Below are 20,350 nucleotides of genomic sequence, written 5' to 3'. Positions count from 1 at the left end.
GCCAATAGGAAGTGTTACAAAGAGTTAAATATCATGTTCATTTTCAAAATACCTGTAGAAAGACTTGTAGAAAGTGGCCCTCTTTGCTTTCTGACGTAGGTTTTTTGATTGTTATTGGCTTGTCAATTTGCTGGGGTATCGTGTTTACTAATTTGCCAATTACAGGTGTTGATCTGGGTAGACAATCGGCAGATTTCACTAGTCAACACTCATAATGGTATGATTCAGTAACCAAATTCCATCATTGCATTCTGAGGCACAGGAAATGAAGAAAGCAATGGACCAGCTCAAATATTTGTGTTTGTACTTTCAAACCAGGCTTGTAATTTTAGACACGCTGGATTTAAAAACCAAAGCTGACATTGTTCTTGTTCGTCTTGCACCACAGCAGGTGTGAAATACAGTACATTATTGGGTGTGGCGGGGGCCACAGAATCTGCCAAAATTATTATGCGGCACCAAATTTTATAAACATTGTTCGTTTCATCAGAATTCAGAGAATTGTCAATAGCTATGAGCATAAACTGATTGAGGTCATGACCTTTGACCCTAAGATCCTCGGCATTGGCACATTTTTGATGTGATTTCATTGTTTAGGTCAACCATTGTAAAAAAGAAATTTTAAAAATGTTTTCACAAATAGCATGTTACATGCAAGAATAATTCACCAATGTAAAGTCGATTTGATTCATGAATTCCCGCTCAATTCAGATTTTATATCTCCAACTGAGAAGAGTCACCTAAATGTGCAATGATCATTTTATTGGAACCTTAAAGATGGCAAATTCCAGTAGCTATTGTTTATAGTAAGTATGAGGAAAACTAGTTTTAAGATGAATGTTGACTTTTGGACTGGTTAAACACAGATATGTCAGGTATTTTTAGCAAGATAAACATTTTGTGTTTTGTCAGCAGGTAATTACAAATAGTCTGGAGTACTTAAATTACAAACAATCAGATGAAGTGTTGGGTGCAAAAAAATTGCATGCTTTTTATTTTGTGTTTAAACACCAGTACTACCATTATTGCTCTGCTATTTTATTAATTGAGTCAGCATAAAATCAATGCATTTTTTGTTTTATAGGCAATTCTAATAGAGATGTGCTTCCTCCCCAAATCAGATTAATTACTTATTGGTTTAGAACAATGTAAGTAGACAATACTGTGAACAGATATCCAGTGTTAGTATTCAGCAATTGATTCGAATAAGGGTCTAAGTTGTTGTCCATGATCTGACAAGTTTGATATTTGATGTTTGGACTTTGCTGCCAATTGGTTGAAATTATTGCTGTCCTACCCAACGCTAAGGAGGTGGTATATACATGTAATTCATCACATTTGTGAGATAAAAACTCTTGTCATAGTGTACCAGGAGTAAATAAATGCTGATTTTCACTTACACCTATTGGGGACTTGAATCTAGTTTCAGTGTGGTTTTTTACATCCATCAAAACCAGTGAATGAATAAACCAATTTTGTGAAGTCAATTTAAAAAGAAATCAAGTTTCTATCCAACATCTACTTGAGAGACCCAATTGCTGTATAGTAGATGGGATGTTTATCCACTTTGTGTTGCTTAGCAACATAGCTCTTGGGGTTTGATAGAGGAATGCTGTGTATGGAGAATAAGAGTCATCGCAGCTCTATAAATGTGAATTTCTTTGAAATGTTTATATTCGGTCTGTCTTTTTAGTCTAATATTTACTCAGTAATTCAAATAGTTGCCATGGAGTCCTTACCAAACCTGTTTTTAGCTAGCTTTACTTCTCAGTTTTCATACCTAGTCATTATAATGTTGTTTGGGTCATTCCTGACTCCGAATCAGTGGGGAATAACAAACATATCCAAGAGTGGAGATCAAGATACCCTTGTTTTCACAGAGGGGAGTGGAGTATGGCTGAACTAAAACATGAAATACAAGATGACTGACTCTCACCCAGTGGTGAGATTTGCCAGGCTGTCTTCGGGTGTTTCTAAAGTCAGTAAGACAAAATTGACAGTAGGTGTGTATGTGTGAATTCATAAGTTGCACATGGATATACATCTGTTTGTCACGTCAGCTTTGATAGATAGCAAACATTCTTCAAGTTCTTAGGTTAATTCAGAGGTGAGCAATGTTTTGATAACTTTATGGCTGATGCTAGACACCCTAGATACATGTATTTCTATGTAATATATATTATTGATAGTTTCTATCCTGGCATGACTGGTGAGTCTTCATGCTTTCCGAAGATACATTATCCTCAAGTTGATCAGCCTGTTTGTGGTGTTCATCTAATTATCAGCTACATGGGTACATTACATCAGCTGCTGTCAGTGACTGATAGATGGTGATGGGTAGTAGTTTACCCCAAGAAGCCTGAAATCAAAATGCCAATTTAATGGGCATGTTATTACTAAATAGTAAATATTATTTTAAGAACCATATATACAAGTTAAAAAACCTGTGACATTCTGCAGGTTTGGGTTTCCTTGGATTGATTTTTGAAAGAGATCTTAAAACAATTGATGATCTAGAATGCTAGATCAAATCACAGTCTCTGTATGGGAAGAGAATATGGTGGAATTAATGCCGAAAGTATGCAAATGTTTATACATGGTTCATTTACACCGTAATAAAATCCATGTAGAAGGAGTTGAAGAAAGCCCTCACAGTTTTGATACTTCTTTTTGTGAATCTATTTCCTATGTTCTGTGTGTTTCAATGAATTGCATGCAGAACTCATCAGTAGTTGACACATGTTATTTCAATTAGTGTATCGATGTCAAGTTGATGAGGATATGGAGACTGAATGTCCCAAGGTTGTTCTCCATCCCATTGAAGATAAATTATCTAAAATATATAAAAATAAGTGGTGCCCTTGTTGAAACACTTTATTGTCTCAGCTGTGACAACAGCATCTGTAGTTTTTCAAACTTGTCTACTAAAATTGTGCTGGAGTCTGCCTGTCCTATGCAGGCAACCAGATTTCCTGATAAGTTAAAATAAATAGGATAGATGTTGTGTACTTCAGTGGTTGTATGATGATACAGTGCATGTTTTGCCAATAAACCTGTTGTCTGCATACCTTAGCTAGTACTGTATTCATTCTATTGAAAATTCCAATAGAAAGTGCACATCAACCATACATTGCATTCTCTGTCAATTGTATTAACATTTACATGCGCTTTTAATAAAGCTAATACAGTACTGAATTTTTTTATAGTACATGCATTGGTATTGTTTGATGTGATGTTATTCAAAAATATTCATCATGTAATCATAATATCCCAAGCACCATGCCTTTCTAATTTATTTTACTACAATGTCTTTGAATGGAAAACATACACAGTACAACTGATCAATTAAGAAAGATTGAACTAAGTCAGCCAAGTTGGTGTGTAGAGTTGGATGTCTTGTACCTCTGTATGTGGTCCCTGTTTTAATTTTGAAATCACTCAGTACAGCGTCACTTCTGATTAAGATTATTTCAACTTCACATGTGAATATGCGCATGCAGCGGTGAAATTAAGAAAGCCCAATTGGGTAACTTGTAGACTAGTGTGTTGTGGCTGACTGTGTAGGCATGCTCCTGCAGTGGCATAGGAGTATGGATTTCACTGTTGTCTCCACTGTGTCTGCTCAGCTAGCTATCCTGGGTAGATCTGACACTGGAGGCATCTTGAGCTAATTATCCAAAATAAACACTTGTCAACCACTTCAGGCTATTTCTGATAACATTAGCATAAATTTGCATATGGTTTACATGTATTATATGCATATTCTCATTTTTATAAATTCACATCTTGAATATTAAATAAATGTGCGAATGATTGCAAGTATTATTGATTGTTATGGTGATGGTAACTTATGGCAACCGTCAGCTCCAGAGAAATTATGACTTTCAGAAATCATGTTTGTTACAATTCAGTATAAAACATCGTACATCTGTGTACTGTAGACCGCTTAATTTTTTGCGTGAGACACATTTTTATGTATTAGAAAACTGGAGGAATTTGCAATAAAACGTAATTGGATTTTTTATGATGTTGGTATAGACCTTGTTGTGTTCCCTCACTTGACAAGCCTGACATCACTTTATTACCCGAGTGTTAGTGTTCAGATGTTGTACTTTGTATTTATTGAGACATAATCATGATAACAATGTCAGTAATACTGTAAACCGTTTAATTTCCACTGCTTTAAATTCTCCCAATTCGATGAAAGTCATTGACAATGCGTATCGTAGGACATGTTGTGATTGTAATGTTGTCTAAGTGACTAATTTGTGAAATCTCTCATGAAATTAAAGAAGTTTTTACTATGTCAACAAGAACCATTCCATGTAAGCACAATATGCTCCGAAACCTAGGAGATTTGTTGAATTATGAGGAGGGCAGATGATGACTTCAGAATACTTGACCCCTCTCGCTTTGAAGGAACGTTATTATTATTGCCCATTAGGTGGGGCAGACAAAACTTGATAACTGCTTTGATATTGAACAATGGAACATATTCTGGACATTAAAAGATCTTGGTGTGATCACATTTGTGTGAAATAGAGAGAATTATACGCTTGCATGAATGTTGGTACCATTTAACACGCAGATATTGGTCTCTTTTCAAAGATAAGGACATACTTATATAGATTAGTGTGTAATGAATAAAGAACTTCGTCCAGAAGGAGTTGATATCCCTTTTATCAAATTACGATGTAACCTTTCTGAGGGATGTACGTCTGAGTAACACATTCTGCTGTTTGCTGCACTTGACACCAATTTTAGAAGGTTCCCACATCTCTCCTGTGGAGGGATCTCGGACAGTGTTGCTTCTAAATCTTGTTTGCTCTCAACTTGTTCAGTGACTTCACCAATTTGCACAGTAGAATGTTGTTATCAATCATACTTTAACATGAATAAGAAAAAAAAAATTAAGCCAAGTTGCTCAGTGCTAGAGTTGCTTTGGGGGAACAATGATCACCAACCAGTACTTTCTTTTGTATATCCATGTACTTTATGTAAGTGCAGGGAATATGTCGTCAGTATGATACTTGGCTACACACATCAGCAATGTCTCTAAAAGTGCTTGAAATACCACTCTTTCAATTTTACTTTTCCACCATCTAATTGTTTTGGGTAGCCGTTATTTTAACAGCTTGGTGGAGAAAATCAACACATCTCCTGGATTGTATTTTTTTTTTAAGTCATGCCTTGAATTGAAAGGTCTACTCAGGAATGTGTCAGTGTTCTAGATATCTCTTTGTATTCTGTAGTTGTTGAATGATGTTTCCTGGATGGAATGTATCTGTATACTACTGCTCATGATAGCAGTCACTTTTGAAAAACTCCTTATTCAACAACATATCAGTATATCTTCACTTTTTCATAGGAACTTTTTTTTTTTTTGGGCTAGGCACTGTTGGTCCCTCTTGACATATCTTTTTTTGCTATGTGTGAATTGCAAGTGCAAGTGCTGACATATATTGCATTTTGCTGCAAAAAACCATATTCCGTATTAATCCGTATTTCGGAATTATGTATGTGATCATCTTCCTATCATATTAGCATTATGGCAATTTATTGCACTATTCTGGAGTCAACCAGTTCCAGTGCAACACAAGCACCTGTGGGCGACTTTATACCAAGGTTCTCCTAAAAGTTGTTAGTGAATGAACTTACCTGCTTGTAATGGAGGTTAATTGAATTGATATTTTGATAAAAACAAAACAAAACAAAAAGCATGAGATAATAAGTATTGTCTGTGTTGTAAAAAAACCCCTAAGGGTAGATGTGATGATACCACTGAATGTATGATTGTAGCCTGCCATAGTCGCCCCATTGCTCCACTTGGGTGTGAAAGCAAACATGCACAGATGAAAAGAACCTTTTATTGCAGGGTGAGAAATTCTGTGTGTTTTTTTTTTTTTACCACAATTGAAATGTGCATTGTGTTGTTAAAGATGTCTGGGAGGGATGAACAACAGCAGAGAGTGTCCACTGCATATGCGTTTTATATATACAGGTGCCTGGTGCTTGTGGCTGTTTTAAAAACCTTGAAGTCTTTCATTTCAAGGTGTGTTTGGTTGTTGACTAATAGTGTCTTGATTGAATTCGACTTCAATGGATTTCAATATAGCGTATAATGTGATAGTGTTTGTATCTTATATCTTTTTCGGAATGTGGGCTTTATAACAGATCATATGCTTGGTTAATGTCAACCCCTCCTCTTATCCCGCTCAGTTGATGCAAATTTCAATGCTCAACAGAATGACTTGCATTTTGTTTGTTTTTCTCTATTCTTATATTTATAAGATTTGTTTGTATTGCGTGTGATGAGACTATTGTCGTAAATCCTTGCATAATACCTGTCCCTGTAGGCACAGTACCCTGGACTGGAAGGGGAGGGGCGTATTCTCATATATATACATTGATCTACCTGGGAACTTGTTTGGTGTATGTAGTAATTTGTGTCGTGATGCCGGTGGGGATGGTGGTGTAACAATTCATGTTGTTGACTGTGGTGGTGCACATGTCATACTCTATTCAGTGTAAAACCAACACCGGGCCAGAGACAATGCCGGTTACTGTCCCTTTTCTGGAGCATACATGAAAAATGAGTTACGCCTACAATTAGCGTGCGATTCGTATATATATTTGAAACTACTCGTATACTCTGGATAACCTTTCGTACCTTCCCTTGACAAATGCATTGTAAATGTAGAGCATGGTACTGCTCCAAAGATTTTCTATTTGGTTGTTAAAAGTTTTCACCGACCATCTTATAAAGTTCAGTGAGAGGGTGAATGGAAGAAAGGTTGTGCAAAGTATTAGAATCCTTGATAAGAATATTTTAGACCAGTATGGTGAAAATGCATCACGACATGTCGGAATTATGGTAACAACACCTGTTGTAATTACATTAACCTTTTGACTGCACACTTTACACATCTTTGGCAAAATAAACCCATATAATTTTCACATATGTTTTTCAAAAAAAATTATCAAGATCTGCTAGCAATAAAAAATTAGTCAAAAAATAATGAAAATACACACAAATTTTGCACCAAAAGGATTGAGATGTTTAGTTTGCAAAAAGTTTTAAGTCTTATCTTCAATAAATCTGAATCTTTGAAGCAAACTTCTATTCACCTTACTATGAGTAAACACATCTACTGTTCAATTTGGTGTGCTGTTTGGTTTCCTACCACCATGATGATAAGTCATTTCTCATTCAATTGTAATTGATACCGATTGGACCTTTGCTTTTTTTTTAATGATCAGTTAGCAAACTTTATTGTGTATTTGTTCCTTGCTCAGTCAAAGTCCCTTTCCATGTTCAGCTTTGTTCTGACTGTCCCTATGTATGCCTGTCGTCATCTTGTGAAAACAGTTGCTTTTCAACTCCATCAAAAAACTTGGCAAGTTTCCCAGTTACAGTGGTGCCTAAAACCGGTGCCACATAAACAGTGTTGTTCATATGTCTCACTACACTGCTAGGGTACCATACCTTGTCTTGAATATCTAGCAATAAGTAGTATGATCCAGTCATAATACCAGAGGAAGATAAAAAAAGAAAAAGAATTTATTGTGCTCTATAAACTTACAGTCAATGCTATTACCCCTATCAAGCAGTCAATGGTACAGTCCACTCCATAGAGAAACTCACTGGGGTTATTCCAAAAGTATTCTCATTGAGAGGGGATCACCTTACAACTGCAATAGCAAATTACAACAGGAGACTGAACGCTTGGAATTTGTTGTCAGAGAGATGGTAAAAGTATGTTTGATCTAGCACCCAGAATGGACAAGCGCATACAATGTAGGATGTGTGGGGCAATTTGTTTGTGCGGAGAAAATGCATGTGTGTAGCTAAACAGTATTTTTTTGAAGTACATGAATCAAGTGTCCTAGCATGAATAAAAACTTAGAAGGTTGACTATAACTTTAATATTATTTCACACAGCCTGTAGTAATATTTGTAGTCTTTTTTTTTTTTTATAATGACTTTGTTTTAATAATATCATTATTAGGATTATTTGTGTTGCGTTTGTTACTGTGGAATATATCTATACAGTTGAGTGACCCAAGTATGCCGGGTCATGCTGGCACACTGATTGTATAGTCTTATTAGCATTGTAACACACCTTTCTTTTATTGTCACTGGCTCAAATCATGCATGTTTTTTTTTTATAACAATTGTTGGTTAAAAAAATATCTCAAAAAAAGTGGGTGTAGAAATGTGTTGCTGGTCAAATCAGGGCTCTGACTATTTATGATCTAATCTAGCAATTAAAAAAATTTTATTGATCAGAGATAAAAATAAACTGTTACTTCCTAAGTTGTTGTAGCTAGGAAAAACGATGCTAAAGGCGTGAATGGCTGACTATCGGAACGTTTTTGAAAGCTGTTCAAGTTACTGGAACCTTGTCCAACACCATTGACAGTGTTGTAACTAGAGAAGGGTAGCTAGCGAACAGAAGTAAATACTGGGAGTGGGGTTTGCAAGTCTATGTAGATAATTTACATATGAATACTAGAGTCAGCCTACATGGGCAGTGACTGCGATTCTAACCTCTTGTTTTGATATTTACCTATTGAGGTAGTATGAGCTAATTGATGCTGTGATTGGCAGTCCAAGTCGGCAACAATAGATATTTATTTACCCTCCCCCTTGTATGCAAAGAAACTCTCCTCACAGCCTTATTAGCTTTCACTCTCCAGAACAGAAAGGAGAAAATACATTTGAATCAGTGATCTCTCGTCAAAATACCTTGAAATATTTACCATGGCCGTGACTGCTAATTATTTCGGAGACCACTTCGTCACGTGTGGATGCACTTTCCTGAGAGCAAGCAGGGGATATAAAAATTACAACTGGTCTTCAATTATGTCTATAAAGTTATGTCTATAAAGTTGTGGTTGCAAAAGGCGCAGGACTATGTTTAATAAAGCAGGAGGTAGTTTTATCTACACTTGTAGGTGTCAGGTGTTATGAATACTTTTCACTCCCTGTATTTTGGACCCAATATTAAATTCTCTTCATAACTGAATTAAAGAGTGTGTATTATGTTGTGTTTGATGAGATACAGTGTTCAAGTCCATAACAGTAGTGTTGTGTGTTGCATTGTATGCTAACAATGGATATCAGTTCATGCAGCATGTCCATATTGACTGCCTCTACAGCTTTGTTATATTACTGTGAATAAAAACATCGTTTATAATTAGCACTATCCTCTGGATGTTAAAATCTCTTCAGTCGTCGAGTACTTATTCCAATAGTAGAATAGAAATACTTTTCCAGTCTGTCCATACAATGGGAAACATCTATAAGCACTTCATCCACTCTTGCATGCAGGTATTTCTTAGGTCTGGTTGTGTTTGTATCGAGGCTGGCTCTCATTTTGACTAGGGACTTTAAAATCTGTTTCATGATAATAACCCATACGTATTAATCATATTTGGAATTTCACCCTGAACCATGTGTCTAAAATAAATCTTTAAATATTGTGGTATGTACTTAGCAATAAACTGTTTTAATATGGGCCTTTTCTTTATTGAAAAAGACCCATGAATAGTGTTGTAGTAAACAGACTAAAGACTTTGACCTCAGTTGTAACATAATACATGGATAGTAAATTCCACCCCAGGGTTGAGTTTTAGATATTCAATAGAGTGCTGTTTATTCATATATTCTGCTTATTCTCGGCACAGATGAAAGAGCCATTGTAACATATGTCACTTTTGAAATATTAAATCTATATTGGTATTGACTTTATTGTTTTTTTCTCCAAAATTCAACAGGTTGCTGCCACTGATCCGGATGCTGATGAATTCGGTCGTATCACCTATTCAATGGGACATGTGTTTGGAATTTCTCCTCCCGCTGAGTTTTCCATTCGCCCTGAAACAGGATGGATATGTGCGACCATGTCATTGGACCGAGATAGAGGCACCACGTCCTTTTTGTTTCCCGTACAGGCCACTGATGGCGGTGGGCTACATTCGGTTACCATGGTTAATATCAATATACTAGACGTTAATGATAACAAACCGATATTTTACCCACACATATACGCAGGTAAGTGGTCTCTCCTCTTATTGCATCCCAGACACCCCTATAAAAATGCAGTTGTTGCTTCTCATTCTTGTGGATGAAAATGAAATCATTTATTAAAAAATTGTATCAGTTTTTTTATCCTTGTCTGAAGCATTCAATCATGTGTTATCTCAGTAAGCCCCCTGTCAAAAAATACCAGGATTATCATACGCAAATCATAATAGAAGCAAGTTGCCATAGTTACTAAAATGAGCATACTTGACAGAAATAAGGTCAATTTACCGGTATAGTATATGTGGCACATTCAGTATTAGAGAAATATTATACGTTGATGCCTTGCAGCTTTCACTGACATGAAAGCAAATATATAATGAAACCAAATGCACTGGCCATCTGTCCAAGCATGTTGTGTAGGCTACATTATAAATCGAATACAATTCCTGTAATGTACAAGTACCAGATTTCATTGCCAACAACTTTCTAATCATAATGCAATGATTATTTGAAAACAGAATGAGCTGTTACCATTCATACCATGGGTTCATAAAGTTCAAGGCCTGTGTACAAATCTCTGCTTGTGATCATGTAATCCAATTTGTGAATGGACTACAATGCATCTTGGGAATGTATGGAATCTATGGCTGGCCTTGTCCCAGAGCTTGTGACTTTGGCCTTGATGGTTTGAAACTGGTATCCTATCCTAGTAGACAATGCAGCCAGCCAGTCAGTCAGCCAACATCACAAAATGACTCTTCCACTGAAATGGAGCTGTACATTACTCTGATTATTGAGGTCATTGATTAGTAGTGGCTGATTAAGTGAATAAGTTCCCATTTCCCATTGTGTTTTAATTGCTTGTTGGTTTAGCTGTCTTATTGAGAAGGGTGGGGAATGAAGATAATAGCATTGTATTGTTGTAATGAAGGTGATAGCAGTCCCATACAATTACTTCAGTTTTCAATTGGCTATAACTGGTTGCTTATAGTCATATTTCTTAGTGCATCATGATTAAGTTGATAATGGTTTAAAAGACAATTAGGGCGCCCCTAGTGGAGATCTGTTGTGCCCCTCAACCATGTCAGATTGCTAGAGATAGAGCATAATTTGTAAAAATGATTAGTTTCCTGTATAATCTTTTCAATTTCTGATCGTGCATAGTGACTACTCACTACCTACCCATATAATCTGTTGCACGTCGTAACAGCGATGGAAATGCTCTGACATGGCATGCCGATAAAATGTACATTAGGTTTTGAACCTTGCTTGGTAAACATAGATGAAATGATTTTCGCCTCAGTGAACCAATTTGATATGTATCCTATAGTCTTCATTGTCACACCAAAATCTAATCAGTAATGATACAGTGACACATGGATTGTTTGCTTCTCATCATGGCCATGTTTAAATGATGTCTCTTTGTCATGGCTATGGTCATTGGCATAGCATTGAGACAAGCTTTGTTTGACCCTTGACAGGCTTTGTTCTAGTACGGTTAGATTAGAGAACTGTTCTGTGGTCATTGGCAGGGTTGGGTAGGAGGATTGATCTGTGAATACCACTGTGGAATGCAACGAATCACAGTGGTGGTCCTCATAATCCAACAGTGGGTGAATAACTAATAAATAATTCACCAATATCATGTGTATTTTTATTGGTCCAGTATAACTACATAAAATGTATATTTTTCTCAATGTGTCAAGTGCTATGTTATATTCTGAACCCTTGTATCTTGGAATACCCCTGTATCTATTGTTCTAATTTGTGTTCTTCTGCCCATTCACAGTTGATTTGAGTGAGGACAGTGCAGTGGGAACTGAAGTGATATCCGTGGCAGCCACCGATCGAGATGCCGGAGCCTATGGACTTATAACATATCAAATCACATCAGGAAATGAGAATAATATATTCACCATCAACTCTCGAAGTGGTAAGTTATTTTCACGTTTTAACCTTTTCACCACCACACTTTGTCATCTAAATTTGTCGGCACTTTTCTTCAATATTCTTCAATATTTTTGGAAATGAACACTAATTTTGGAATCAGCAAACAAAATTTGAGTCAATTTTCAGTTATTACTCAAAATATTTTGTCCCGGTGTTCTGAAGGAAAGTTCAGACTATAAACAGGACTATTCTGTGAGTTTGTGATGAAAAGAGGGAACTGTTGGTGAAAAGGTTAATTATGGCTATATGCTTTGAATTTTGTGAAATGATTCATTATTTGAGCTGTGAACTGTTTTATGCATCAATCAATTTTAAAGATTTAATAGTTTAAACATTTTTATCAGAACAAAATCCTGTGAACGAAACTGTGACTGCTCATCTGAAAGTGAATCACTTTCACTTGGGGAATTAAAGCAATTTACACCAATTTTGTTCTCCCTTCCCTGTCAGGTATGATTCGTCTCCAATTGTCTTTGAATCGTCAGTTACAATCGCTTCATCAGCTGACTATCTCGGCGACAGACGGTGGAGGTTTGCAGTCGTTGATTGATGCTGACGTCTCTATAAGCGTCATCAGCTCAGAAGATTCACCACCAATATTTGACCATCCAATTTATAGTTACTCTGTTTCTGAAGACTCGCCCCGATTTCAGAGTATCAGCACCGTGCATGCTGCACATGCTGATCCTGGTAAGACAAGTTTACCTTTCATATTTCTTTAACGCTATGCACACAAAGACGATCTATCTGCAACCCAACATGCCATTAACGTAGAGGCAATTATAGCGTATGTGTTATGACTGATAAAATCCTGAATAAACTGAATAATATTAATACATAATTCATTGTCTGTTGCATGTGTACAGAAAGGTTCTCTATAAGTCTTATAAAGTGTATTTCACATGCAATCTATATTTCACATAGAATCCATATCAAACGTGGTACATCACAACGACTACCACTCTTTAATTTGACAATTCATATGGAGAAATTTTGCAAAAGTCGCTGTGACCCCAATAAAATTTTGTACTGCCAGAAAATTTGGTAATTCTCCCTTTGTTTTTGTATTCAACTTAATTGTCCTAATGTCAATTATTTAACCTGTATATATTTGCATTGCAGATAACCGTGACAGCATAACATATACCATTCATTCTGGTGATCCTGATGGTTACTTCTCTCTCCATCCTACTACTGGCGTTCTGTCCATCAACTCAGCTTTAGATTATGAATCACATGTCTACGTACTGCTTAACATACAGGCAGCCAGTGGCAATCCTCCAACACATGGCAGAGCACAGGTCAACATTAGCATCATTGATGTCAATGACAACTTCCCCGAATTTGCACGTGCTTCAGAAGTGGTGTCTGTGAGCGAAACGATAACTCCTGGTACTATTTTGCCATTCATACCTGTGGCAACCGATAGAGACAGTGGTGACAATGGTAAAGTGGAATACCGACTTGTTGATAGCAATAATATGAATAATTTTGATGGCTTGTTCAGTATTAATAAACTAACAGGACAGATACAGATCCATCGTACTGTGGAATACAGCGAAATGAGTGAATACGAACTAATTATCGAAGCGTATGATAAAGGACATCCAAGTCTATCTTCGGTAATGACACTTAAGGTATATATACAAGACATGAACAATAATGGCCCACAGTTCTATCCCACGTCATACGAAGTCGATGTTGCTGAATCATTGGTGGTGGGTGAACGAATCGTCACAGTGTCTGCCACCGATGGCGATTTAGGAAATAACGCTCGCATCACATATACTCTTAGAGCTTCGCAGTATGCTGGTAACTTTGGAATATTCCCAGACACTGGTGTACTGTATACCAAGAAAATGCTGGACAGGGAATTGGTCCCCGACTATGTTCTTGAAGTGATTGCTAAAGACAACGGTGATCCAGTACAAAGTGCTACTGCCACCGTAATTATTCATGTAACGGACGTCAATGATAATAACCCTAGGCTGCTGCACGAAAGCTATCATTTCACCATAAACGAGAATGAAATTGCATATTCGTATGTTGACACTGTGAGTGCTTCCGACAGAGATCAAGGCACCAATGGTGAAATAGTTTATAGTATACAACCTGATGATACATTTTCCATTGATGAACAAACAGGTAAGTTGATACAGTTTGTATATTGATAATTGACAATTTAATTTTCACTGGGTTTAAATTTCACTGATTTATCATTTCAGGCATATTCAGTGGGTTTTAAATTCACAGTTTTATCATTTAGATAATGTGTTCTATGCTAAATTTTACATATTCACTGGGTTTTAATTTAACTCATTTTCCAGTCAGCCAAATAAGCAAAATTAAAACCCAGTGAATAATTAATCCTTTTTATAGTATGTTGATTTGAGAACAACCCCAATTATCCCAAGATCATATACTGTATTTTCTCTATTAGAAGCACATCTCCAACATTTGTGTGTAATGTATGTTGGATTAAAATACGACATATTTTGACCATGGACTTGCCTGTTATTTTTTTAGCGATATCTTACACTGTATGTATAGATTTCAAGATGTTGGAAATTATATTTTGCTTTAAAAAGAGAGAGACGTCACCAGCGCATGCACAGGAATTGAGTCCCAAGCACACGCTAAAAACGCTAAGGCTCATGGGTAGACGCTTGTTTGTAAACAATTACACGCTATGGCCATCTGATGCATGCGCAGGTGACGACACCCCCACTTTAAATTGTTCATAAAAGTTAATTATAATCATGTGTTGTTCTGTTACATTAGGCATGATATCAACAAACATGATGCTGGACCGTGAAGCCAACTTCATGTATACTTTGACAGTGACAGCCACTGACCTGGGCACACCTGCCAGACAAGATACCTCAGTTGTGTATATAAACGTACTGGATGAAAATGACAATCCACCTGAATTCAATCATAAGGGCGACTATGTTGCTAACGTAAGAGAGGACGAGCCACCCAATAGTGCCGTGATTCAGGTCACTGCCAAGGATCCTGATAGTGGAAGCAATGGTGTTGTTTCTTATGATCTGGTTGCTGGTGAGTTGTGATGTGGTCTTGAATTGACTTACCTATTTGCTGTATTTGTAGCACATCTTCCATGCAAAGCCAACCAAACATGTTCTTATGATACTGATTCATTAACTGTTTTGTAAGAGGTTATTTAAGTAAGAACTTAAATTTGCATTTTTGCATATTGCATAATTTTTACATTGGATTTATCTAAATAAAATCTGTAAATCTTAAGAACGAATTCCAGCTTATTTGATTGGATATGTGCACCTCTCAACGGCATCTAACAAGGACCAAATATTACAATTGGGCAACGCTAAATAGTAACATGTTTTTAATTTCATGCTTTTTTTTCATGAATATTCATTGATTCTTCAGTACCAGTACTTGATGTTTCACCTTGAATTATTTTTCATCTGTTGTTGTATTTGCTATTTCTTTTCAGGCGGCATTTTTAACAATCAAGTCATGTTCACTATTGATGAAACTAATGGTATGATCAGAACCCGTGCAGTACTTGACAGAGAGTCCAAATCTAGCTATCACTTAACGGTGATGGCCAGAGATCACGGCAATCCTCCAAAAGAGGCGGTAGCTTTTGTCCGAGTCGAGGTCAAGGATGAGAATGATAACAGTCCTAAGTTTATGAATTCGACTTATGCCTTTACGGTTCAGGAGAACACTCCTCCGAGTACCAATATCGGGCAGGTCATTGCCGCGGATCGTGATGCTGGAAATAATGGTGCTGTGAGATATTACATCATAGATGGTGATATATATGGTACTTTTGAAATTAATCATACCACTGGGAATATCTTCACTGTGAAATATGTCGATTATGAACTTGCCGCAAGTCATGTCCTGACAATTCTAGCCTCTGATATGAATATACTACACCCACTCAGTACGACTACAACTGTGCATATTTACATTACTGACTTGAATGACAATGCTCCCGAGTTTGCTAACGATCCAATAATATTTCCACTGCGGGAGAATGTGGCCATTGGTCATGTTGCGTATACATTCAGTGCAGTCGATGCAGATTCGGGCTGGAATGGAAAAATTCGATACAACATTTCCGGTCATTCAGGCAAACACATCATGTTTGAAATACATCCAGAAACCGGAGAGCTAAAAACAACTGATTACATCAATAGAGAGGAGTATTCTGAATATACTCTAGTCATAGAAGCAATGGATCTACCTCTTGAACCCCAGCAACCACTGATTGGTACAACTACTGCACGCATTATTATTGAAGATGAAAATGACAACAGTCCTCTGTTCGTTTCCCGGTCGTATACTTACGTGATGGAGGATGAACCACTGGGATATCCCATCATGCATATCAATGCCTTGGATCCTGACTTTGGTGATAATGGCAGAGTGGTTTACAATATCGTGGATGGCAATGAAGAAGGTAAATTCACCATTGAACACAGCACTGGTATACTCTCATTGGTCGATCCTCTTGATAGGGAACAGCGAGACGCTTATGGATTGAACATCTCGGCATCTGACCATGGTGTACTACCAAGAGTCGCGTTCCAGTACTTGATCATTTACTTGGAAGACGTGAATGACAATGCTCCTGTTTTTACTAGTGATATGTTTGTAATGGATGTACAAGAGAACCAAGATGCGTTTATCTATCTGGGAAGCGTCAATGCTACAGATGCAGATATAGGTAACGTCAAATATGTCTTTCTCAACCTTATCACTGTCAATCTGCCATTCAACCACTTTGTGGAGATAGCCACAATCTATTTAGGAACGTATACGGCCAATTCAGGAGTGTCATTCTGTTATGAGAATCAGTTAACCATTCGATAGTTTATTTCAAACACACCAAGAGATAACGAGATGGTGGCAGAACCAGAAATATGACAGATTGTGACAATAACAAAATTCGAGTGGTAAACCATGCAATTGACTGAATAACATTGTAGCTATTAAAATGTAACAATGACGTTATCGTAAAGTTCTAACATAAACTAAAACATGTGTGGGTTCCAACGATAGACTTTCACACATCATAATATTCCCACTATTTTAATATTTTTAGCTCCGCTGTCGACTTTGTCGAGCGGAGCTTATCATATGAGTGATTATCCGGCGTCTTCCGTGTCAATGTTTTACTTTTTCGACTTCTTCTTGAAAACTACAAGCCTGAATGCTTTGATACTTGGTGTATATGTACCTTGGGTAGATCTCTCTCAGATTTGTTCATTTCATGATCATATCTTCAATTCTCTAATTTTAGTGAATATTTTTGTCATTTTTGGTAAAAAGTGATATTTTCGACTTCTTGTTAAAAACCGCAAGTCCAATTGCTTTGATACTACATATATAGGTACTACATGTGAACCTCTCTCAGATTTGTTCATTTCGTGATGATATCTTTAATTATCTAATTTTGGTGAATATTTTTGTCATTTTTGGTAAAAAGTGATATTTTCTTCTTGTTAAAAACCACAATCATTTATGGTGAAAAATGATATTTTTGAATTCTTGTTGAAAACAGCAAGTCCCATTGCATTGATATTATGCATATTGTTCATTTTCTAATGATATCTTTTGTTCTTTAATTGAAATGTGCATTGCTAACAGCGGAGCTATCTCAGCCGAGAGACTGCTTGTTATACAAATGTAATGCACTCCTACCATATATTAAAAGACGGTGTCAGTAACACTGTAGCTGTGTATTTGGCCCCATGCCTTCAGAGTGTAGCAGATTTCCTGTGCTTAAAGTGTGTATTGTAAACTTGATTCCAGATGTTAATGGTCAGGTGTTGTACAGTATCCCAAATGGTATTGCCAATGATATGTTCTGGATTAACGCTGACTCCGGAGCAATATACACTAATGGTGCTCTAGACAGAGAAACTCTTGGTTCTTACGCTGTAACAGGTGAGGCCTTATAGTCATTTTCCAATTTACATGATTTTTAGTTTGCCATCAACCGAGGATGGATTTATTTTATCTTTACTACTCCATACTTATTGATTTGTGTCACTTTCTGTTTCAGTCTATGCTAACGATCAGGCTTTCCCGTCCTTGTTTGATACAACCTTAGTCTTAGTCAACGTACTAGACATGAATGACCATGCGCCAGTGTTTGCTATGTCCACGTATTCTATATCGGTACCAGAAAATGGACAAACTACAAGATTACACGTAGTGGTAGCTACCGATGCTGATACTGGTACAAACGCTGAAATAAGATACAGCATAACTGGTAAGAATGTCACCTTTTGTAATGCGTTGCATATCGTGTTTGTTCTAAGATGAAGAATGACTGCACAACAAAACACTGTTGTCAATTTCAATGACATTGCCTCCACCCCATATACACGTATGTCATTTTGACGTCACAGAAGTGCTGCCATCATACGTGTTATAAAAATGTTGTGCAACAAATTACTGTGTTTCATTCAATCATGAGAAACATATAAAGAGAAAGTCTTTATGTCAGAATCTGATGGACATGAATCCTGATCTTGGGTTGCCAGGAACCTTCCTTGTCTCACAGACCAATTACAATGACCCAAAGGCACGAAACATAATACTTCATTAACTTACATGAAATACATTTCTGTAGCTAAGGTATGAAGATTTGTTCTATGACCCAGGAAGGGTAGGGAGATTAACAACAAAAGCGTGGAATAGCATCCTGAAATGAATTTGCTGTCAGTACAACGGCAAATACAAAGCTCTAAATTTCTTTTTTTGTACTCAATATTAAAATTAAATTATAAATTCTGTTTGCAGGTGGCAATGAAGGGAATAGGTTTGTAATTGATCCTATCACTGGTGAGTTTTCAACTCAAATTACCTTGGACCGAGAAACCAAACATCACTATGAATTGGAGATTACTGCAGAAGATATGGCCACCAATCCTCTTACTGGTACCATGAATATAACCGTGGATGTGGTTGACCTCAATGACAATGCACCTCTGTTTGAAAATCTTCCCTATACTGTGTCAATTCCTGAAGACTTTGCTGTCAATGGTACGGTCTTAACAGTGGTAGCTACCGATGCTGATCTGGGCACTAATGCCGGTGTTAATTACACTTTAGAGAATTTGATGGAGCGTGTGTTCCGGATAGATTGCAAGACTGGTGACGTGACATCAGTTAGGTGAGTGCTTGGTTTATTCCAGTCTCCCAATATCTCTATTCTTGTCGGTGTTTCTGTACCAGTGATTACCCTATATCTTAAACACATAGTAGAACACACAATGTGTCAAACCCTGTCTTTAATACTTATTTTTCATTTTGCAGACGATTTGACAGAGAATCTCAGGCTGAGTACTTCTTTCACGTAAATGCAACGGACGAGAGCGTCTCCAACCCACTCTCCTCACAAGCACCGATCCACATTATCATCACTGACATCAATGACAATGCACCAGAGTTTACTCAAGAACCGTTTACTGCTAACATTTCAAACGACCTTCCTGTTGACTCATCAGTATTACAGTTATCGTCTAGCGATAGTGATGAAGGTGTCAATGCTGAAGTCACATACAGGTAAATACTAAAGACTAATTGCAATAGTTTGCTTTACTTTTAATCTGGATACGTGAACTCCACTGATGTTTATTAAGATACTTCTCGAATTGATCACAATTGCGTTTGATTTCAGTTTGCTTGGAACAAGTAGTTATTTCAAAGTGGAAAGTAATGGCATCGTTAAAAGCATAGCCACTATTAATGCCCAGTCTATGCATCGGATAGATGTGAGAGTTACTGACAACGGTGTTCCATCTCTCAGCACGGACGGTAAGTTTGCTCCATCTAACATTGTTGAATTAATTCGATATTTGCCCTTTGCCAACTGACTTTCATTCTTTCATTGTGTTCCATGGTAGTATTTGTGAAGTGTATTGCAACGCAGTGAAAAATGTAGCTTAATGTCGTGTTAAGAATAAGTTTATTTAATGTGATCCTAAAGACTGATATCTTTATATACATGTATCTTTCAATTCCAGGTTATGTTCTGATCCATGTAGACGACGCTACACCTCCAATTGAGTTTCAACAAGGATTATATGAGAGACACATAACAGAACATGCAGTATATAATTTGGTGGTTATTAACATGAGATCAGAGGTTGTAAACCCTGTCGGTGGCATACGATTTGCCATTGAGCATGGCAATGATGCCTTTGAAATAGAAGAAGATTCGGGTAAGTCATGTGACTACCCACTGATTTTAATGTGCATTTATTATATCCTGATGCTTCAAAGTAAAATACTGTATCAAGCTTATTAGCTGGGTTTTAGCTTTGCTTATCCCTACGATAATAATTAATAACCTGAAACTTA

The 20,350-nt window shown here is 36.9% G+C and overlaps 1 protein-coding gene across 1 annotated transcript in view; it reads left to right on the top strand.

Annotated features, from left to right (window-relative positions):
• LOC100366605 (protein dachsous-like) overlaps window positions 1-20,350 on the top strand; it is a 45,252-nt gene that overhangs the window by 16,854 nt on the left and 8,048 nt on the right. Inside the window, exons 2-13 of the mRNA XM_085497772.1 lie at window positions 9,781-10,057; window positions 11,820-11,963; window positions 12,431-12,670; window positions 13,103-14,125; window positions 14,762-15,040; window positions 15,459-16,703; window positions 17,792-17,926; window positions 18,045-18,254; window positions 18,788-19,160; window positions 19,304-19,552; window positions 19,668-19,804; window positions 20,014-20,211. Coding sequence (XP_085353898.1) covers window positions 9,781-10,057; window positions 11,820-11,963; window positions 12,431-12,670; window positions 13,103-14,125; window positions 14,762-15,040; window positions 15,459-16,703; window positions 17,792-17,926; window positions 18,045-18,254; window positions 18,788-19,160; window positions 19,304-19,552; window positions 19,668-19,804; window positions 20,014-20,211 — 4,510 coding nt within the window. The remainder of the gene's footprint in view (window positions 1-9,780; window positions 10,058-11,819; window positions 11,964-12,430; window positions 12,671-13,102; window positions 14,126-14,761; window positions 15,041-15,458; window positions 16,704-17,791; window positions 17,927-18,044; window positions 18,255-18,787; window positions 19,161-19,303; window positions 19,553-19,667; window positions 19,805-20,013; window positions 20,212-20,350) is intronic.

Source organism: Saccoglossus kowalevskii, chromosome 4, assembly GCF_978046115.1.
Source record: "Saccoglossus kowalevskii chromosome 4, keSacKowa6.1, whole genome shotgun sequence".
Taxonomy (NCBI): domain Eukaryota; kingdom Metazoa; phylum Hemichordata; class Enteropneusta; family Harrimaniidae; genus Saccoglossus; species Saccoglossus kowalevskii.
Note: the sequence above shows the minus strand (reverse complement) of the source record. Positions and strands in the feature narration are given on the sequence as shown.